At 37.8% G+C, this 22,743-nt stretch overlaps 5 protein-coding genes across 6 annotated transcripts in view; 1 reads left to right on the top strand and 4 right to left on the bottom strand.

Annotated features, from left to right (window-relative positions):
* Positions 1 to 8,459, bottom strand: part of LOC105262780 (box A-binding factor) — a 37,340-nt gene extending 28,881 nt beyond the window's left edge. Inside the window, exon 1 of one of the 2 annotated variants that reach the window (XM_011298555.1) lies at positions 8,044 to 8,459. In XM_011298555.1, the coding sequence (XP_011296857.1) occupies positions 8,044 to 8,107 (64 nt within the window). In that variant the 5' untranslated portion in view covers positions 8,108 to 8,459. The remainder of the gene's footprint in view (positions 1 to 8,043) is intronic. The other variant, XM_011298556.1, reaches the window with a different exon arrangement.
* A 1,837-nt stretch (positions 8,460 to 10,296) lies between these two features.
* Tom40 (Translocase of outer membrane 40) lies at positions 10,297 to 12,977 on the bottom strand. The gene is made up of 6 exons (XM_011298547.1): positions 12,588 to 12,977; positions 12,242 to 12,356; positions 11,779 to 12,032; positions 11,472 to 11,633; positions 11,230 to 11,379; positions 10,297 to 10,951 (listed from the first exon to the last, which is right to left on the bottom strand). Exons 1-6 carry the CDS (start codon positions 12,751 to 12,753, stop codon positions 10,812 to 10,814), a joined length of 987 nt encoding a protein of 328 aa, XP_011296849.1. The 5' UTR covers positions 12,754 to 12,977; the 3' UTR covers positions 10,297 to 10,811.
* A 95-nt stretch (positions 12,978 to 13,072) lies between these two features.
* Positions 13,073 to 13,911, top strand: galla-2 (MIP18 family protein galla-2). Its single transcript, XM_011298544.1, has 3 exons — positions 13,073 to 13,353; positions 13,411 to 13,490; positions 13,565 to 13,911. Exons 1-3 carry the CDS (start codon positions 13,233 to 13,235, stop codon positions 13,832 to 13,834), a joined length of 471 nt encoding a protein of 156 aa, XP_011296846.1. The 5' UTR covers positions 13,073 to 13,232; the 3' UTR covers positions 13,835 to 13,911.
* On the bottom strand, positions 13,897 to 15,844 carry OXA1L (OXA1L mitochondrial inner membrane protein). Its single transcript, XM_011298545.1, has 4 exons — positions 15,649 to 15,844; positions 14,530 to 15,519; positions 14,256 to 14,418; positions 13,897 to 14,146 (listed from the first exon to the last, which is right to left on the bottom strand). Exons 1-4 carry the CDS (start codon positions 15,712 to 15,714, stop codon positions 13,986 to 13,988), a joined length of 1,380 nt encoding a protein of 459 aa, XP_011296847.1. The 5' UTR covers positions 15,715 to 15,844; the 3' UTR covers positions 13,897 to 13,985.
* A 151-nt stretch (positions 15,845 to 15,995) lies between these two features.
* Positions 15,996 to 22,154, bottom strand: Unc-76 (fasciculation and elongation protein Unc-76). Its single transcript, XM_011298543.1, has 9 exons — positions 21,900 to 22,154; positions 21,028 to 21,280; positions 18,450 to 18,575; positions 18,225 to 18,384; positions 17,731 to 17,842; positions 17,396 to 17,649; positions 17,193 to 17,268; positions 17,058 to 17,123; positions 15,996 to 16,910 (listed from the first exon to the last, which is right to left on the bottom strand). The coding sequence occupies exons 1-9, from the start codon at positions 22,003 to 22,005 to the stop codon at positions 16,894 to 16,896; spliced, it is 1,170 nt and encodes a 389-aa protein (XP_011296845.1). The 5' UTR covers positions 22,006 to 22,154; the 3' UTR covers positions 15,996 to 16,893.
* Between the last annotated feature and the right edge of the window lie 589 nt (positions 22,155 to 22,743).

The raw sequence follows: 22,743 nt of genomic DNA, 5'->3' as shown, positions 1-22,743 counted from the left end.
GGACATACACTTCTCCATGCACAACCACTTTACCACTTACGCCCAATATATAAATAAAATACGTCAGGAAAATCGTGCGAATTCTCCACGCTATTTCTGGAGTCATTACTATGAACACCCGATTATTTAAAACACCGCTAATTATGCTCAACGACGACATCATACAGTAATGAATAATGAATAAACAAAAAGCCTCAGAAATGTCGTTTAAAATCCATAACTAAATGATCCGTTCTCCGGTTTTCTGGATAATTCCTCTCTCAGTTTTGTATTGAGCTAGTATATTGGATAGTCATTTGAAAACTCATTAAATAAGACTCTAATAAATACGTGAGTCATGTTATTTACACTATTTTTCATGGAGTTCTGCTTTGAACAAAAAAATGGAATTTTCGTGTTTTACCTAAATTTCCGCTTTGTATTTATAAAGGAAATAAAGAGGAATATCTATATATACTATTTAAAAAAGAAATTTATGCTCTTCAGAATGGCATTAATTTTAGGGGTTTAGTAGCGGTTTTGGAGAACTATTAAAATTTTTCTATTTTCAATCGTTATTCCGTCGTCGAAGTGGATAATAATGGCGAATCTCATTTCAATCCGATTTTCATCGTAAATTTTGGGGAATTTTTGACATTGCGTTCTGGTTAGCTTTGGCGATTGAGTCTAGGTCAGGTTCTAGATGCTGTCGGTTTATGTACACGTCTCTGGATGTATGTATATGGATATGATAGAGTAATCTCTGCGGGCGCAAGAGATTAGCCAAGGACGTGAAGATAAACCACGGCATTGTTGAATTTCCCTCTCTTTTCATTTGAGCTCCTGTTTCTGTCACCTTCTTCTACCCCATGGTTTTTCACCGCGATAGGAATAACGCGTCATCAATTGCGTCACTTTTTCACTTCCATAGAAAAGAATAACAACAATTGTGTCGTTTCTCAATCCTTCGACGATGCCTGCGCTTTTCGTTCGCGTCGATTTCAATTCGTAGGCAAATTTACTCTGATGTTTAACAATTGTCAAGTGCAATGACTTTGCAAGAATTTTTATCCTGACATTGTGTTGTAAATCATGCGATAAATTTAAGATAAAATTCTATAAAAAAATCAATTTTTACTGCAATCATCACATTTCTCACTAGAATAATGTCCGAGTGAAAATTTATTCTAAAGACAGAAAATAATTCTATAAATTCATTTGGCAGGCGGAAATGTATATAAGTATTGACTTTCACTAAATGAGAGCGAACAAATTTTTCTCGAGCATTTGCCGATCTCGTTGAACCCTTCAATCATTTAAAACCTTTAATCAGCAGCTATTGTTCCCCCAGATTTTCCTTCTCATTAATATTCTCTTTTCCCAGGGTACATACAAGCCAGAGTAAACGAGGCACTGCAATGTTTAATCAGTGAGAAATGTCCAAAAAAAAGTGACAGACACCCTCTCTGCTCGTAAATCACCACGAATTTTCTAATCTAATCTCGAGTGCAGAGAGAGGAGGAGAAAACAACAAAAAAGAAAAAAAAATCTAGGGGAGACTCCAGTAGCTCTGAGCAAGGAATACGCCTCTCAAACCCCTCAATGCCCTCTGATATTACTGTCGCACTCGCTCAAACTGAATTATCCTATCTTTGTCGCACCGAGATATCGCGAGTCGAAGCGATACCTTATCTGAACTAGTTGCATACTCGCCCAGTGGCTCTCAATGTCATTATTTCTGTTATTCAATGTTTCCTCAACGGCCAAGAGAGTCTATCGCACGGATAGAAATTCTCAAAAATATTTTCACTTTATCTCATTTTCCAGTTTTTACCAAAATATCTTGCAACTTGAGAAAATTAAGGTGACAGATTTTTTTTCGTTAATACCCTTTTTTTCTCATCTTTTTTCTGCCAAAGATGTACATGAAGAGTGCATTTCTGTCTGAATATTTTTTTCCAAAGCTAATCGAGAAGTGTATAAAATATGTTTACAACAATTTCGCTATGTCTGGTCATTACAGAGATATTTCTTAAAACCTGATGAGGTAAGTTGATTGACACAAAAATTCAAGGATCTAGGAGCCATTTATATTTTACAATTTGCTCTATAGAATTCGGATTTATTTTTCAGTTTCATTCAATAGATTTGAATTTCGCAGAGAGGAAATTTGATCTCTAGGTGAGAACAGAATTACCTGGAATTAATATCACGTATTCCAGAGAAAACGTAATCTTCACTAACTGAATGATAATTCGTTCAGTCGCCTGGTGTTCGACGAATTAACTTCACTGTTTTTGTGCCACATTTGACTGAATGAATGTGCAGAATGACATGGAAATTGACGAGAGAAATTCCATCACGCAGTGACTCACGTGCTCTCTCGTTTGATAAATGAAACGATACCGCTTGTATACAAATCGTGATGGTATTTTCTTACAACTCGACCAGATGGTGTCTTATATCGGAAGTCCCGAGGTACTTAATCGATGGATTCACGACGGATTTCATCAATGAATCGAATACGACTCTCGAGCCATTCATAAACAATTCTGGGGATCCGCGATTCCCTTGAAAATCACCAATACTTTTTTCCGCATAAAATCATCCGTTCAATGGGCCACTCTCATTATTCCAATCATTAATCATGTTTAATTGCACATCATTATAAATCAGAATTCGATTGTTAATCAATCGCCGAGTCATTACTTCAATAAAATATTCCGTTGATTAATAAAATAATGTAATCCAAAACAACTTCTGCAATATTGATTGACAGATTAATTTTCAATTTTTCAAATTTGCCATTGAAACGTAGAAATTATTAATTTTTTCAGAATTTTCCGAAATTCATCATGAGGAACTGAGAGATTTATTTATCCCCAATAAAATTTATCGAACTAAATAATCTTCGAGCTGTCCTAATCCTCGCAAAATGAAAATAATAACCCATCGACAAATCATCAGGAAAGTAATGAGCAGTTGATAATAATGAATTTTACCTTGAGGTGTTAACAATTCTGCGTATGTGAAAAAGGGTTAAATTGGAGTGGGATCTTGCCACCTGTTTGAGCTGAATGAAACAGTAGGACTAGGCAAAAGTGCGACTGGATATGAAACTAGAAGCATTATGGACTCGAAGTCATCGGGGCATAAGCCTGCCAACGATATCAGGTCCCTGAGATAACTCATATCGCACGTAGTAATAATGCTATGTCCAACCGTATTTCGCGCTTTCAAGATAGAAGGCCCATGTGCAATGTAAGTCAGAGATATCGTACAGGCATTTGACTGAGTGTTGGTGCATTATCACTTGGTATTTTATGAAATCAGTCAGTTTGTGCCGCGGGACGCTTTACTCTTGACACTCAGTTGGCTAGTGGACACTGAGACACGTGTCCTCTTCAGGTTTTTGGTACAGCAAATTGTCCAATCGTGATTATCCAGTGTTGTGGGGTTTTTTAGTCATGTTGATCCATTAATATCAGCTCTGATTAATTTTAAATATTCCGATAGCCGAGGGTTGTGTTGTTATCGTGTCATCGAGAGAAATTCTGGGGTTGAGTGAGAGTGTGCAAGTTAACACTTTGGGTAATCGCCTATTTATCTCGATAACCATCGAATTCACAGCAAAGGTTGATAGGACTTTTTTTTAGATTATTCAATTTTGGAGGAAAACCGTCTTCTCATATTTTTTCGTAACGGCTGTAATTTCGCAGATTTATCGGTATTTTATACTATGACGTTTGATTAATTTAAGTTTTGGGGAGAATTTGTGAAACTTTTTGGTGTCTCTTGGTGCTGGTGAAATTCATTGGGGTGAAAATTATCTGGGGGAATCCCAGCGAATGAAATTTAAATTCGCAAGGTTTTTGGAAGTTCAACATTTATTTTGACCCCACCTTGGTCTAGAATACCTCATGCTGGCGTTTAATCACGAGTTGCGCAAATGCCAGCGCCACTTTTTGCATATGAGGAAACCTCAGCTGGATGATTTTTTTATACAGAGGTCATATATTATATTTTTATTTTTTCAACACAGATTTTACGGAATAGAGATAACGGAAAGTTACAATAAAAATTTTGCATCTCGTGAGGTGTCACGTAATTTTTATTGAACATTTTTTTTCAGTGACAAATAAGTTTGTTAATGAGTTTTGCGAATTGATGGCATTTCCACACTCGATCAAACGTGACTGATGCGAACGCACGCAAATTCCACAGAACATGCTGAAGTGGAGGATTATGTGGATTTGTGTGTAATGAAAGAAATCGGTTAATGTTGAGGAGAGATCTGGAGACTGGACCTTCGGAATTCGACCCCTTGTGTCATCCTCTTCCTTTAGGGTAAAAAAGAAGTTCGCATGAGTCAACGTCTGTCCCCGGAAATTTTTCTTTCTTTATCCAAGGGAAAAGTCCACGATGGGTACCACAAAGAAACAGAAGTCACTGAAGAACCCGAGATAAGCCTCGGACCCCAGTGAGGAAGTTTCAGTTTCATTCATAGGTAAAAAAAAAAACCGGATGTAAAGATCAGAATTAGTTTATAATCAACTACTCCGACCCACAGCGAAATTGTTTACAAAATTAATGACATGTTGATGATTTTTAACACAACTCTAATTTACTAGACCGTTCCTTATTAATTGTAGTAATTAATTACGGGAAATGAAATTAAGTACAAATTTATATCTTATATTTCCATTATTTGAAGACATTTTCTGAAAATGTTTTGATTATTGATTATTAAGAAACTGTCTTGATGACGGAATTATTGAAAACGAAATGTAAATAATGGAATTGAAGGTGGAAAAGCTTTTAAATTGTTTTTGTTTCGGAGTGTTAATTCCACGATCAAGTATTTGCAATTGACTTCTCATTGTGAAATATTTTGATGATAAAAAAATTGATACGAGTTATGGATTATCTTGGTAAAAGGGATTGAAGAGTTGAGAATCACTGGATACTGCACTCATGTATTCATCGACGATTCATGATGACGTAAAACACGAGTTTAGGCGAAGGCGGAGCAAAACACGCGGATAGGTAGTGGCTGTCTGACACGCCGCCATTTTATCCATCCCTACATTGAAAAATCTATAATCAAATTTACCCTCGGGTCGTAATAAAAAATACCATCTATCTAGCGGAAATGACAATATTTTCGTAGAACAGTTACTATTCACTCTCGCAAACAAAATTAATGTTTATTACAATTTCAAGAAAAAAAAAATCCTCGCTTCTAGAAATTACGCACACTTGTACAATTTCAATAATTATTTTACCAATTGTTCCTTTTGTGTTAAAAATACTATACTATTGCGAAAATATTACCGAACAATTGTGATATTTTATATAATTATGAGAATTAATTATGAAATTTTACTCTCAATTTTTCTAGTTCTTCTGAAAATGTCAATTCGTTGACTGCAAACTGAGGGACAGTATTTTAATACTGAGGTTTAATTGAAGAGACCGGGAAAGTCTTATCGGTGAACATTTATTCTTTTGGAGTATAAATATAATTCTGCAGACAGAAATTTTTCCGTTCTCAAGGATGTGGTTCTCCCCGCGTCCGCTTTAGGATGAACAGCTGAGAAATCGGTTCCCTATTCCGTAATAATAATATAATTTTTAAACCTCATGAAAAATTATGGAAAAACATCCATTGCAATAAAAGACTAATTAATTCAAAAATCAAACTGAATATCTCGAATAATATTTATTTCAATATTAAAAAAAAAACAATTCGTTTCGATAAAAAAATATTTTCTTTTGGAATCTAAAAATTGGAATTGAAAGAATTTTTAGCAAGAAAAATAAATCGCATAATCTATTTGCTCATCATTGAATTGTATTTTTAATCATTTTAATTACTTTTTAGGTATTATATTAAATGGTAATCAATTGATAATCTCAGATTAATCATAATTAAAATAATTATGTAATCATAAGCATTATTTTTTTAGTGTAAACCCAGTGAATATTCCAGTGCAAGTGTCAGAATTTTTCGCGTGCACGTTTTCGCCAACTTTTCCAGAATTTCACAGCATGCAATTGAAAGGAATATAAAAATGAAATGAGCAGACGCCGGCGTCTTGGTCAGCGAGATTTATTGAATCGTTTACATGAACCCTGACTTCTGTGCTCTGCCATCTCATAGATAACGACCGATTCCTCAAAACCTCCGACGATTCGAAAAATTCCGAGGGTTCATTGAGAATTAAATCCTCAAATGCCAGAAATTAAATCAGGGACTATATCGAGAGGAAACATTTTTAATTCTCGTCATATCATGAATTATGTAATTATATACTCGGACTATCACGTGATCTCTTGCACTTCTGAAAATAAATCGATAAAAAGGAAAGTCTTGCAGCTGAGATTGAAGACCAGTCTTGTAAACATGATGATTGCAACATCAAAAAACGTTGCATTTCTTTCTGCAGATAATTGTACGTCAAACTGAGTCATCGCGGAAGAATAATATATTTTTTCCCCCGTTAAGGTATTAATTGATTAATTAAAAATTTACAATCGCGCGGTTTACCACAATTGTTTTTCAATTTTCAGTGAAAATGACAGAACAATTGAAATTGTCTTTTCTACTCGGATTTTCTGAATCTCTGAATTGTCACTACATTACAGGATTAGTATCTGTTATGGTAATTTGAAAAATAAATTTCTCTCGGTATGTTAATGAAATATGGCTCATTAAATTTTCCGTTAATCTCTTCCTCCTCCTAACGAGTCGAGACAGCTAAAGCATTTTCGAGAAAGTTGTGTATTGTTAAGTGGTATTTCACGACTTTTGTAAACCCAATTCTCTGGTTAAACGCCGGATTTTCCGTGATTTACCCGCGCCGGAAAAATTGTATTCACGCGCACAATGAGAAATGCGGGAACGAAATATTCCAATGGAATAGTCAATTAAAATTATTCTACTGTCGAATGAATCTTTCATTAGCCCGCGGAAAATACAAATGACATTGAAATGAAAGACGGAAGATATTCGGAATAAAAGTTGAGTCTTTCATTTCCAGCTGTGGCTTTTGGCAGATTGATTCGAGGGGAGAAACTCGAGGAAAAGTTTTTCATCTTATCAGATGATCTTTTCGATAAAAATATCGCCATTTCCAGACTTATCGGGTGACAATTTATTCCAAAAAAAGTGAATTTGCAGATAAATCTCTAGATATTTTATACTTTTATACCTAATTACTGATTGATCTTGATTTTAATTTGAAATTCTTGCATTGAGCTTTTCAAAAATCTCTCGCGAAAATTCTCAATTCCACCTTTCGTGCCTGAATCCTAATCATTCAAACTACCCATCAGACTTTCATCTCTCAACAGTATCACCCAAAGAAGTCCCCCAAAAAATGCTCTCTTCGGCAGCACCAAAATCGTAAAGACTCGACCAACCGAACTATCGAAATGACTCAAGTCTCGATATGAGTGACGTGGCGTCGCAGTTGTCAACCTAATGACATCCCCGAGGACACAGAACTCAGCAACGCCAGGTATTTTAATCACCCGTACCATGAAAAATACGATGACAAATTATACTTTCAAAATCCCGAAGAACTCGCTCCCACAAGCCGTCACTAATGGCCGGAAAAATCAAAGATCAATCAACAATTCCATAAAAACGTCCCTCATACGCTAAAATCTAGGTCATGCGACAAACACTGACCCAAACAACAACCATAACGAAAAAAAAACACCCCACCACCCACCCTCCCCCAGCGAAGCCAACACAAGACTCCACCATCTCCATCAATGAAGGCTCAGTCCCAGAAATTCTATGGAAAGCCCCAAAAAAATCCTCCTGCCTCGACGAATCCCCACAAACGCACAATAACTCGTTATCACGTACCCAGGGGCGGCGTTATCACTCTGATATCCAACCATATATACATCCACAACAGTCGGCCCCTGGTCTCCAGTGAGTGGCGGACCACCGGCCCAGTTAGTGATCCCGAATCCCTCCAAAATCCCCCCCCCCCCTCCCGCGCCCCAATTAAAATGAAAAAAAAAAAATTGAAGAACCCCAGAACTCACCGTATCCCCCGGTCCGGAGTTTCTTCATGGATTGCTCATCCCGTTGTCCTAGTATCTCCTTCATTCCAAGATTAAAAATAAAAGCACCCACTGAAAAGAAAAATCCAAAAAATTGTCACAAGCCCTTCGAATGCACTTGGTACCAGTGACTCCTGGAATCGAAGTAACCGTCAAGTCGGTATATGCACAACGAGTGAGGTTGTAAGAAGAAATAAAAGTCCGTGTTGTGCATATGAGAACCGGAGCTCTATGATCGACGGTATGAGCCTTTGGTATATTATGTACATAGAGCAAAGTAACTGAGCGCGCAACGAGTCAAAGCTTTGAGGGGAATCGGTAGAGAGACGAAGATAGCCGATGTGAGAGAGAGGGCATTGAATAGAGAGGAAAAATAAATATTAAAGAGAGAGGAGAAGACTAAATGTCTTCATGTTGTGGTGGGCCGGTGGGTGGTGGGGTCCCAGGGGGTGGCGGGGCCCGGGCGGGGGGACTAGAGGGGGTTCGTGCCCCCCGGCTTTTTGAACTCCAATGGGGGGAGGGCATTTAACGCACACCGAAACGATTAGGGAAGAGAGACGGAGGACTAATGCAGGCGAATACCATTATTCCGCATTTCAAACTTCAACATTTCAATGTGCTCCGTTTTTTTTTCTCTACTGTTTCTGTTACTTAGTGTTGTTACCCAGTTAGATTTCTCGCGGGTGCGCCAGTGTCGGGGGCTTATCAGCTCGTCACTTCCACTGGCGTTTATTTTTTATTTTTATTTTTTCCATTTTTTTCTTGCCTTGATTTTCGGCGCAGGAAACACCGCAATGATTTGCACTCGTTAAAAGTCATTAGCGGAATTTCAAAGAACGATACTTGCCATTTTTGCTACCTGCAATTCGACTGGAGTCTGCATTATTTTTTTTACATGTCTAAATTATATATTTATTTAATTACTATGTTTGAAGACTGTACCATTCATGGAACGTCTAAATTTTTTTTCTCAATAGAAAATGCAACACTAAAATCTTTTTGAAATTCAATTCTTTTACTCAAATGATGGATGACAATTGTTTTTTTATTTTTGGCACATGTTCCTCTAGTATTGATGGTGTGAGTCATGTAAAAACTAAAATTCTCCTCGAGTTGTATTTTGCGCTGAATAGATGAGTCAAGGGGTCACGGTTGGGGGTGACGGGGGGCTGAAGGATTTTTGGGGCAAAGTTCGAGGTTTTTGTTTTCGGTGTTTGGATTTTCTTCTGTTCGTATCGTCCTCTTCATTTTTCCTCATTTCAAACCGGTGACGAATTGAATTGTGCACGTGTGTTATGAATAGAGGCAGAGGGAGAAAAGAAATATGAAAACTTGGGAAATGTTTACGGAACAGAATCGACGACGGTGAATCACCTCTCTGGGGCATTGTGTTGAGTGTAGGTGTTCAATTGCACTCGTAAACAGAACGATCAAGGCTAATCATTGATAATTCCCAATTTCTCTCTTGTGTATAAAAATTTAACTATTTCTCTAAATATTTCACAATTTTTTAGACTATTTCCTAATGATTTTGATCACTAATTCGCATCATTGATCTGGTCCTCATTTTGGCTTTGGTAGAACTAAAAAATGGAAATGGTTGAAAAAATTATCATTTTTCCTCAGTGTTATGTAATTTTTGCAAATTTCTGAATTGCCACTATGGTATTAATTTTATTAGAGATGCTTTTAGTGGGATTCAATCTCTTTTTTCATTCATCAAGTTTCATTCTTCAATGGTGCTTTTTTTTTCGGAAGGGAACGCACTCACTGTTCAATGTTCTCGCGTTTTACCGGGAATTGGAATTAATGCAAACGATTTTACGAGAGTCGTGGAACAGTCACGCGCATTGTGGACGTTAAAGTCACTTGGTAGACTTACTAAACCGTCGAGAGCACGTAGTCGTTGCACCTACTTTCAGGGGCTTTCAAACATCGTACCATAAAGGAACTATGCACAGGCCATGCAGATTTACCTTCAATAGATTTCCATGTAATTTTTTTTGTCACGGAGAAAAAATGAATGAATGATTCTTCATTTTGAAAGATATATATATATTTTTTTTTTCACTGTAGCCTCAGGGGCTGGTCTGGAATTTTTTGGGGTGGAGGAATATGAAAACAAGAAAATTAATAAATAAATCATCTTCCAAAATTCCGATCGTCCATGAATTTTCAGCTTTCAATTGACAACTATAAATAATGTGAGCCGATTCAATCAATGAAAAATCCAGAAACTTTCAACAATATAATTCTCTATTCAACATTGGTTCGTTCAATGCACAATTCGAATGTCAATTTCATCCACTTCCCCTTAAATGCATGCAACTGATTTGCGTTACTTGTAATTTGTTATTTAACATTACAGAAATACAATTAAACACCGGATGAGCGTTAAGTAAATTTGTCGACATGGTTCGTTCAATTTTCCTCGAGAATCAAATAAAACAACTGTGGTACCTAGCCATTTCTACGAGGTCCACTCGAAAAAAAAGGCAAATGATTTGTTCATTACGTTGACTGACTGAGTGATAACATAAAAATGAAATCATAAGGGTGAAAATATGAGAAATCTCTTTTGTAATGGAGAAAACACGTTTGTGACAAATCAATTGTATTCACAATGAGTAAAAGTCTGTCAGTCGCAGTAGTTCCTTTCTCACGTTGTTATTATTTGTTTTTCTTAGTAAATTAATTTCTTCAGTTTAGGGAGCTAATGTTTTATTTGCCGAATAAGGAGAAGCACTTGTTTAACCGAGAATTAGACCGCAACCGAGTTGAAATTGTCCTTTGCTGTGATTCAGGAGACCACTCAGTGCGAATGTGAAGGGCAGGGGCTGTAATTTCTTCTCCAGTACTGCACCCACTGTCCAATTCGAATCAACACTCCCTGCAGACATTGAAGAACGAAAAAAAATTAATATATCATGAAATACGTCACCAGTCACACTAAAATCCACTTATTATATTACAATTGAATGAATAAACCTTTCAGAAACAATTTGTCTCATGAATTATTTCATCTATTTAATATTAATTATATTTAATTAACGCAAAATAAATATCTGTCAAGGTAAAGGAAAAATAGTCTCGTTAAAGTCGAATTGAAGAATGAACTTTTATGAGAATAGAATAGGTTATTACGTAATCAGTCCATATCGATTTTACCTCTGTATACAAGATCTGCCTTTGGTAGATCAATTTGGTAAGCTATAGTTGCTGTTGACTCTTGCATTCTGGGGTTAACATCCAATTCTACACCGACTTGGAGCTGCGGACTGGCCCGTTGATGGAAACATATGTGGCAACTTGCAGGGCCTGTTCGGAGTACAGAAAAGTCGTCTCAAAATCCAGAAAATTCGAGAAAAGCTGAGGTTAATTCTCCCTGTTTATTTAATTAAATTATTCACCGATACTGGCACTGATGGTCGAATCCCCACTTGCGTATCTCCCCACGAATGATACAATGGAGATGGCACGACCTGGCACTCCAGGACCCCGTTGATATACCAGTTCTCCACCCAATGCCAACTCCTTACTGATGTTTTGAAGGTAATGGCCCACAACAATTCCTAAAATCCGTGTAATAATCCCCATTTATTCCCAGAAGAAATGAAAATCATCGATTTAAATAATCAGATCTATAAACCCATTTATTTTAGAACGAATTATTAAGAGATCTTTTTTATCACAAAAACTAGACAATCAGTAGCTCACCAGAATTATTGATTATATCCGGATTGGCGACAGTCAAGGATGCAGTGTAAGAATCACCACGGTAGTCAGTAGTTCCCTGGACAACAGTAAACTTACTCCTCTGCACTTGTGCTCCAATTTTCGTCCTCATCCTGGAGGTGAACTGGTGGAGAACAGTTGCATTGAGATTACCTCCGGGTTCAATATCCCCAAAGAGGACAGGATATGCCTCCGAGGGAGACGTCTGTTTGGTTCCTACGTACGTTGCTGAAAACCTTCAAAAAGGCAAACACATCGGAGTCAATAGGATTCGATAAAGTAAGGGAGAATAACTGGAAACTTAATTAAGAGCAATTAGCTAAAATTTTCGACGTTATTCAAAATATAGACTGACAACTACAATATCAATTTGTTAATTTACCAATTTGTACCAAAAAAATACGAATCATGCGTGGGACGGAGTTTATTTCATTAATTCTCTTACTTGTATCCAGACTTGATGACCGAGCTCATAGTGATCGAGTGAGATATTTGGAAGTGGTTACTGAGGCCCTTGTTGATGATGAGCTTGGCACCCTCGAAGTTGGATGGAAATACATCTGAAAGCAATGAAAATCGTTGAACACCCAGAGATTCATTGGCATTGCCTCCATTGACATCACTGAGAAAACCCTCCATAAATCCTCACATAATCCAAAAAATATGCTCCACCTCCCATTGATCAACCCCCCAACAAAATTCCATAGAACTCTCAGTGATAACTTGGCCACTTTTATTGATAATGATGGGCTGATCCCCTGGAGGTTGTTGAGTTGAACTTTGGAGCTCACCTTTGCAAAGTTTGTGGAGATCCTCAACAGTCCCAGGATTCTCCAGTTTGGTAGGCGACTCTGGCTGTCCTAGATGCTGATCTTTGGGAATATTGGGTGGTGATAATGATGGAATCGACGATGGTGGTGGTGGTGGAGGTGCTGAGGCTGCCATAACGTTTCCCATTCTGTCTTCTCTTTTTTAAATCAATTTGTTTCGCAACTTCAACGACTGAGTTTTTACACTCGCCCGGGTGTTTAATTTAGTTCGTATTTTTTCCCGTTTTTTTAACAGTCCAATCGGCAACTTCCACGTTTATTTACACAGAAAATCAGTGATTACGGTAGTGCGGTTATAAGGGGCAGCGTGTCTCGCCGTGAGTCGCCATTTGTAAAGGGTCGATCTTTTTCCGACATGCAGAACCTCATGGCACGTCCTCATGAGATTCCAGAAAGGTTTTCGAGGTTCACGGGTTTCGTGAGGTTCATGGGAATTGGGATCATCACGTAATTGTTTGAAGTTGTCGAGGTTCAGGGTATTTCTCGTGATATTTTCAGGGAGGAAAGACGAAGGCAACAAGGTAAACAAATAGTTTTGGGGTTACTCTTTATTATCTGACGTTTTGAATGATTCAATAACGGACTGCTATGGTATAACAAATTATTATGGAGGAGAAACTCGAGAACATCAATCCCAAATTATATGGAAAGATTGAGGAGAGAGTGGTGACTGTTGATGATGAGAACGAAGAGGTTGTTGATGACTTTGATGCCAGGGAAATATTTGGTAAGTTACTGTCACTATTGGGAAATCGTTTTGTGATTTGTGATGTTATTTGTGTAGATTTGATTAAGAATATTAATGATCCGGAGCATCCACTGACTTTGGAGGAACTGCATGTTGTTGAGGAGAGGCTCATTGAGGTGACATTATTTTTGTTCAAGCCATTTTGTAGTGGAAAATTCTCAGGAGAATATTAATTGTTTTTGACTATCAGGTGGATAATCAGAAAAATCTGGTAGATGTGAAATTTACACCCACGATTCCCCACTGCAGCATGGTGACCTTGATTGGTCTATCTATAAGAGTCCAACTGCTCAGGGCCCTTCCATCGCGATTCAAAGTCAATGTCGAGGTTAACCCGGGAACCCACAGTTCAGAGGCAGCAGTCAACAAACAATTAGCCGATAAAGAGCGAGTAGCTGCAGCACTGGAGAATAAACACCTCGTGAGTGTGATAAATCAGTGCGTGAGTGTGAAGAATTAATTAAGAAACACCTGTTAAAACATTTATTGTTGTTTGAGGGAAAATACATTGATACGAGTGAATTCTTTTATTTTCAATTTATTGTTATTATTCTAACTAGTTTTAATTTACAAATTAGAGGACTTATGGTACGCAGTCTGTACAGATTGTTTTAACTCTTCTTGGCCATCACTTGGGTTTTCTTCAGATGCTCTTGCACAGGGTTGTAGCTATAGGTCTTCTGTAGTGGTCCTCTGCCAGCTTTGTTGAACTGAACTACGTCTATTTGCTCTCGAGCTGTCATTTCACGAGCTAATTTCATGTTTGTCCATGCTAAAAAAATCAATTCATACAATTAATCGCAAGTATTTCACTGGATATTAATTCCAGTTTTTGACATTGAAGTGATTTCATTGTTGTTTTATGTGCTTGTTTCACTCACACTCTTTGAATCCTTCCTTGAACTTTTTCGGCTTCATGAGAGCATCAGGAGGATGAACAAGTCTTGTCTGAATTTTGAAGTACTCTCGAACCGCCGGAATCTTCAAGAGAAACACCTGACCCATTCCATACAGATTCGTTATCGTCCAATAGAACGTAAGGGCCTGTTGAATTTCAATCAAGGGGATATAATTTTTGTTAACAAAGCGAATTGGCAGGAGATGTACACAAATTTTTAACAATAATGCAACCATTAATTGATAAATAACACTCACCGCTGGAAAATTAATCATGAAGGGAAGAATAAAAATAGGCACTGCGTTGACCACATACTTCATCCAGCCCATACTATTCACCTGAGGGGTGTCCATTCCCAGTTTAATTGTAAGAGCAAGTGTCCCCGCAGTAATTACAGGCAACAAGTAATAGGGATCGGGAACTGTGAGGTTTTCAAACCAGAAGAGTCCCCCAGTTTTCATACTATCCACAGGCAATTTTGCCATTCCTCTCAAGGCCAAAAAGAAAGAGAGGAATACAGGTGCCTGACACATGGGAACAATCATAGCTTTGACAGGATTGCAATTATGCAACTTCATGTAATCCATGAGTCGTTTAGTCTCCCTCGCAATACCCAACTGATCACCACTGACTCTGGCGTCTGTGATTTTTTGCTGAATCTTCTGCATGCCTGGCATAGTGTTATGCATATTTGCTGCGTTCTTCTGGGACAGGATAATCAGTGGAAACATCAAGGTTCTCACGCAAATAGTACCTATGATGATTGTTCCCCACCAGGGGACACCCAAGTTCACGTGCACCAGCTCGAATAATTGTTGAATGATTCCTGAAGGCCACCATGAACCCAATCCTAGAGATTTCAGTGTCGGCTCTGCCAGCACTGATAATGTCTCCAATGCCTCAGGTGGAGGGACAGGAGGTGCTACAGGAACCTCTGGAATTACAGGGAGTACATCGGCTCCTGGAGGAATACTCTCCACAATATTTGTCGTTGTTATAACCTCCGGGGTGACATTTTCGACAATATTATTCGTGGGAATTTGCGGTGCGCCTTCTACAGGGGGTTTTGCTGTCTGGAGAATAGCGCCAAGGCTTTCTGTTTTCTGAGAGCTGTCGTCTGTACTTAAACATCGTACAAAGGAACTGCTCAGGATCGGTGAATACCGGGTAAGTTTCAATGTCGAGTGTCTAGTAATAATGGTGCTGTTTATCCGGTGGGAAATATGAAGAGATCTGCTGGAGATTTTCTGGAATAAAAATCATTATCCACGAATTCTTTCTGCCCCTGAATTTTCTAAGCAATTATTGTCATCCGGAACTTCAGAAACGTATTCTTAATGGAAAACATAACCTAGGAATTAAATATTGCGTTCTACCTGAGAATTCACTGTTGTCGTCGATATTATACGCCGGTTAATGATCAATGCTGTTCGCGACAGCATTTTTGTGATTTATTTTGTATTGTCAGTGGTTTTTTAAATTGTTGTGGAGTAAACACCGATAGTGCGCCGATAATTCGAGAGGTTAGGGTACTCTTCATGCACTCGGACAGAAAAATCGAACTGAGTTCTCATGAAACGTGAGAAATATTTCTGAACAAAATTCGATTGTACCGAAAAAGAAATCAACTGTTATGAAAGGAATGTCATTGAATACATGAAGGACGTAATGTGGAAGTAAAACAATTGGATGCTGAAATAATATGGAGAATAAATGCAACAGGTTTATAATTTTTCAATATTTTTGATGATTTTATTCGAATGATGGCATGGCGTGTGGACACAAATGTCGATTACACTAGCGATATAACAATTTCTTTTCTGAATACACCAAATTCTAAACCTATAAATTTCCAATGATTGATCAATTGAATGTCAATCAGCAAGGGATAGAACATCTCATTACGATATTAACTTCATCACCAGTAAATCAATAAATCTTTTCCTGAAATTACTGAAGTATCACGAAGCATCAGACACTGTTTTTTTATAACAAAAAAAAAACATGATAACAACACTCGGTATTATATTCATTATATACAAAAGTAAATATCAGGATACTTGGAACAATGCAACGAGATGATTCGTGATAAATGCGATAATGGAGAACTGGGATAGTTCTGCAACTCGTTCCTTAGCTCGACACAACATCTCAATATATCTCTTATCCATTGGTTGTGGTATCATTTGCATTAGATTAAATGAGTATTGATAGTTCCTGTTTATCATCTCCAAATATAAAAATTATAATCTAGATATTACGGAATATACAATACAGTAGTTCCAATAAGAGGCAATAAAGAGTAAAAAGACTAGACAGAGAGCATCTGGCAACTTATAAAAACGATAAAATAATAATATTTGAGCTTTGAGAGGTCATCCACACGATTTATCATTTATCAATTGCACGACGATTTATCGGGTGGAGCCCATTCAGTGATAAAAATAATTTTAATTAATAGTCTAGCTCAATAAAAGCAAATCTTAATTCGGCATTATATATGCGGTACAACGACGGTTGAAAGCGCATTGGGCAAGAAATTACAGGATAAATTCACTTCAATTATTCCTCTGTTTTATTGTGTTACTCGTCGTTACGGTGTTCGGAGAGTGGCAGTTTTACTAGGTGGGACAGAGAACTGAAATGTAAAAATATTTTATCAATTGATTTTATTAATTATATTTTGAAAACTTAAAAACTATTAAGAATATTGTAGAATTGCAAGTGAAATATAAAATTTTCGTGAAACCCTGATATAGGAGAATTTTCCTGAAACTCTACATACCTTTGAGAATGTAGTCGGTTAAAAGTGTTGGAACTGTGGGGCTGTCTTCATTGATTGCTTTCAGAACTGAAATAGAAATAAATCCATGAGATATTTCTTATAGATAGAAGTCTCACATTCAAACTTCTTACGTACTTTTTATGAGAACCTGAAGTGCCTGGTTGTTCGGGGGGCCATTGTCCGTGTGATAAGGGATAACAGTCGTGAGGTACTGAAAAGAATGAAAAGAGTCGATTTTTATTTTGAAAACATTACACTAATCGTGTCTCTTGCTTAATTGCCGGATTTCACTATTTTAAAATAATGATCCAACTTCAATTACCCATTTGAAAAATTACCTTTGATTCAGACATCGATCTGTGCTGCGGTAATGGACTTGTACCATTTCCCCTCTTCTTCGTCACGTGGTGCTGCCTCCGACGATTTTGAACAGCCAGTAAAAGCGATATAAATTGATTCTTCAGTTCCTTCTCAAACTCGAGTTCATCCCTCAACGCCAATTCCGCAATTAGTGTTTCACTCAGAGCTGAGACGAGGGCCTCCATCTCCCCGAGGAGACCAATTAATTCACTAGACGACAATTGTTTCAACTCTGACAAATAAAAGATCTAAATTAAAAGAACGGCCAGAGAGCTTGCTACACTTCGCATAGACATTTAAACGTTTCATTTACTTTTTTCGTAAAGAGGGGACCCTAGGACCTCTCGGCTGCGCTCGAGGGCCTCATCTGTGTCCAGCATAGAGCCATCAGTGTCTGGTGATCTCCCCTCCGAAGGACTCTCCTCCTTCGATCAAAAATCAATTGAAATTTAATAATCTCCTTTTATTTCAGAGATATTTCAAAAAAATAAATCATTTCATAAGAAACAGGTTGAATCAATAAGATCTCCTAATTATTTGGTGAATTTTAACAATTGATTCTCCAATAATTCATTGATTGAAATTTCACAGAGAAATGCTCTGCTTCATTCCATAAAAATCTCTGAAATTGCTCAATTGACAATACAAATGAATTCAGAGTTCACTGATGGATTTTCCTCAATGAAAACGTTGTAATTATAAAAATCTCTACAATTGACAAATTCACCAAGTAATTTTCCCCGCGGATACCGGAGAGTTTGTTTTGAAATTTTTTCAGACGAAAATAATTGAACGGAAATCAATTACCTGCATGATATCATCGATTTCACGCAACACCTCCTCGGCAGTCTTCATTGGCTCTTCAGGACTGTGCTCAGCATCAGTGCTACTCGACAGGATCAATGCATGCATATCGAGATCGGTTGCAACGGCCTCGTCTTCGCTGCTCAGGTCGTCAAGTTCAGGTCTAAATAAAGCGTCAACTGAGATAGTAATTATCGTTCAAAAGGTCAACTGTATTCCGATGTTTACCTCTCCAGTGACGCAACCGGCGCCTCGTTGAGGTTCAACGTCGACATGTGCATTTTCCTGGCGTACGATTTGCTCCAATCGATCGGGAGAATACTGCCAAAGGTACCAGTAATTGTCCACCACATTCTGTGATAAAATATATGTGTTGATGTACTCGGACAGTGTCAGCAAGCATAAATAAATTTCCCGAACAGTGCAACTATTGATTATGCCCTAAATATCAAAACCGCTCACAAATAACATTTAACCAATTCGTTCTTTCCTCTAACACGATTGATTGCTGACTAACAAAACAACCTTAAACAACATATTCCCCTGACCCCTGTGGATCAGAGATACTTCAAAAATAAATATATTTAAAAAATCGTACAACAATCGGTGAACAGTTTCAACCAGTGGAGTGCATTAGCTGATTACTTTCAAAAATTCTGAAACGAACTAGATTAATTTCTTCCAGTCCGATCACATTTCAAAACCGCTAAAAATCGTGAATTCTCTCTTGAGTGAAACCAACTAGTTTCCACCGATAAAAGCCGACTTTCTTCGGCCTCAAACGTGAAGATCAATCGTGAAGATTAATTACCGCCACTCTCGGCGAGAAAAAAAAAGATTCCCCACAACAAAATCGGCACATGATAGCCCGTAAAAAAAAGCTCCCAAAATCAGTGGAATCCTGATTGAGTGAATTTCAACAAAAATCGAGGTCAGTACAGCATGCGTTTTCTCGATTTACCCTCCCCCTTACATGACTAATTCATCTCGCAGGAAATAGTGACGCGTGCTGAGATACGCAACACGACTCGTGGCTGCACTTTAATGACAGGGAAAATGCCCGGTAACGGCTGTTATAGTATAAGAAATAAAAAAATCATGCACGAGATTGGCCAGTGTAAAAACACACTTCGACATCCTCGTGTAATTTAATCGAATGCATTTCATACTCCACTGGCAATTTGCAATTGTCTAATGAGCGCTTCCGATACCGCAAATTGTCACGTAATCCTCATTGATATTCCCGTCATATAGGTACGCGCATCAAAAATGGTGAAAATAGGCTGCGGTTGTGGATGTGGATCTGTACATGGTAATTGAGGGGGGAGGGTAATTGAGAATTGAGGGTACAAGGGCGCAAGCGCGTCAATATTGACGCCACTCTGCAATACTCTCTGATCCCCTCGTTTCAACGTACATCTTTACGATTATACTGCCCAGAACATATCATAAAAAAATTTTCGATCAAACTTTTTGATTTATAATTCTGTAGAAATTAGATCTGTACCATCAAATAAGTATAGAAGAATGTAATATAAGAAATTATCCGCTTCCTTTGGCATTTCTTCAAACAATTCTTTATAACTGAACTGCTGAGTTTTTCCCTTTTTGATCTCAACATTTGTAAAAAACTTCATGAATTGTTTAATTTTATGGCTATTTTTATATTTTTATGATGCAGTGAATTAAATCAGTAGCAAAATAAAAAGAAGGATAGGAATTGAAAATTTTCTGTAGCTCATCGAATTATCGGAGGAAGAGTTTTACTAATATTTATTTTGGAAATCAATGGTTTTCGAGAGCAACGGGTATTCAACAGAAAATGCGACGCATCCCACTTTACTACTTTGGTTACTAAAATAAAATCTACTAGAACAGAGGAGAATTGCTAGATTTAAAATCTTCGGATGTCAATAGTGGAAAATCGAAGGAAGAACTTGAGAGATATTGTTTGTACTGAAAAAATGTGCGGGCATTCCCTTGGAATCTGGGGAATGGGGTGTGAAAATTGCGATTAAAAAATAAACACCTGCCAATGTTTTTGCGAAACGGAAATGACGATGGCCAGCGTAAAATGGGTATTTCAGACTTTTCGTTATTTTGGGAGATGAGACGAATGCTCCACTGCACAGCCAATCTGTTTTTCAGACCGAAGAATCTAGGGCGTATTCAGCTACTGACTCATTAATTCTGTGATGTCATCAAGAATTTAATTACATCGTTTCATAACGCATGTGGGAATAATCCGAGACCGAGGGGATAGCATTGTTACCCAAGTATTCAAGAACAAGAACTCTCTCCAAGTTGCACTGTCAGAAAAAAAATGAAATTCTACAAACAGCTGAGTATAAATGCTCAGAACTGATGAATGAATGATTCCACGAATTTTTTTCCCCATAAATTGTATTCTGTGTCACTGACCTCTAAATCCAAGAGTATATTCTCTGACATTTTTGGTTTTCTGCGTTATTGAGATGAGAACGGGAAAGTAAAGTTCCCGTTCGCGGGAGATTTTTCCACTAAATTCTGAATTCTCAGTGTCAAAATTTCGAAAATTTGTGAGGGACAATTGGGGGAAAACTTCAAAGAGTATTGTATCCTGTGTTCATCGCAGGTATTTATTTCGTGCTCGACCGAGTAGAGCTTTGCGGAGAGAGAAGAGAAGCCGAGGGCGCGTGCGAAATTGTACCTGCGTTGCAGCCGATCGCACACGAGTATTCAATCCCCTCCAAAAAAAAATTGCCCAAGAGACTGCACCCAAATAAATGTAAAAGTAAACGAGAAGAAAAAACATTTTTCCACTCACTGGCACTCATTCATTATCTCCTCTTGTGTTCTCACTTGGACTGGGGCGAGGGTCTCCACGTCTGTCGCATAATCTCTGAAGCAGGATGTTATCTTCTCGTCGAAGGTGTTGACGAGATCCTCAAGACTTCCACTGAAGGGACTGAACGTCCCCTCCTGGAGAATATCAGTCCCACTCTGGTGTCCAGTGTTCACTTCATTTGCATTACAATTCTCACCGAAATCCACGTCGATACTTGCGTCCAACAATTGTTCTGAACAAATTTCATTACAATTACAACAATAACTCGACATCTGTCAAAATATCATCAAACAATTCCAAAATGCTCCAAATATTTTTCAGAGACTCACAATAATCAAAATGCATGATGAAGTTAGACAAGACGATTTTCATTTACGGTAATTACCGATTTTCCTCGAGAATTATGCATTTAAGGTGGAAATGTCATAAAACCATTTTTAAAGCTGAGTAAATTTCCCATAAAAAAGGTATTATCATATTTCCTCCCAAAATCTCCACTTTTGGCGAGAAATCAATACTTATGAAAAATATTTTTCTACACATCTCACTTCCACTTCGCCACTGCATTGGATACTTTCTACTTGATGAGCTCAAATACAGAATTTCACTCAAAACGGGATCTTGAAATCCCCATCCCAAGCAAAAACAACATTGAAAAAAAAAATCCAAATTCAACTCTAAATATCTCAGAACCCTGACTTATCCCGAGATGTCACCATATAAAGAAAAAAAATGTCGCCACCTCTTTGTTTGGAGATATTCATTGAGAAATTCGTATAAATCGAGTGCTCCGCTCTTAATTTCCTCCATAAAATAAATTCTCGTGAGGTTGTGGAATTTTAGTAACGCACCTGTCAGCAAATTCATGTTTTTGAGACTGGCTGTGTCCTCTTCCTCGAAGCGTGCCAGGGGAGCTTCGAACTTCAACTCAGATATTTTACCCGCCATGTCCCTCATTTCTAAATTACACTGAGGGGTGGTTCGAAGCTCCTGTATTCGGTCTCAAAATTAATCACTCAATTATTCCTTTTTTTTCAATGAATTTGATGATTGTTGGGCAAAATGACAGTTTTGGGGTGAGATTGAGAAACGTACCCCTTCGGTGGACAAGGAACGACTGAGTGAGTCAGAGGGGACATGGGATGCCCGGACTCGATTTTCAAGATTGGTGGGGGGTACAGACCATTTGGAGCCAGAGGCTGTCATAGTGTTGGTGGTACACTTATGGAGCACGAGTCCCTCCACTCCTTCAATAATCGATTGTTTCATCCTATAGCTGGGGAATCGATGTCGAGACCACTCCAAGGGCTCATGATCCTGGAGGAATTACAAAAAAAAACCCTCAACTCCTTGGGGGTTGACAGCTCAAGCTCAAGAGATTTTTTTTTTCACCTCCCAGTGCGTACGTTCCTGGGAAAATCGAAAGCTGCTCCATCAGCCCGCCATGATCGACAGGTAAGCCCTGGGATTTTACTCACCGGTGATAACTTCACTGACTGTCGAAAAGATATCGACAGATGTTAATGGATCAGAATCAATTGTGTCTTGACATTTTTTTTTAATTGTTCTTTCGAGGAATTAATATTTTTCTTGCATAATTATTGGTGGTTGATGAAATTTCATTTGATTCAAAATTTTGGTGCAATTGACGAAGTTTATTGTCGGAATTACAGAGTGTTTGGTAATTTATGGCCA

The sequence above is a fragment of the Fopius arisanus genome, unplaced genomic scaffold (assembly GCF_000806365.1).
Source record: "Fopius arisanus strain USDA-PBARC FA_bdor unplaced genomic scaffold, ASM80636v1 scaffold00011, whole genome shotgun sequence".
Lineage (NCBI taxonomy): Eukaryota > Metazoa > Arthropoda > Insecta > Hymenoptera > Braconidae > Fopius > Fopius arisanus.
The sequence above is the reverse complement of the archived record's forward strand: the minus strand, read 5'-3'. Positions and strand labels throughout refer to the sequence as shown.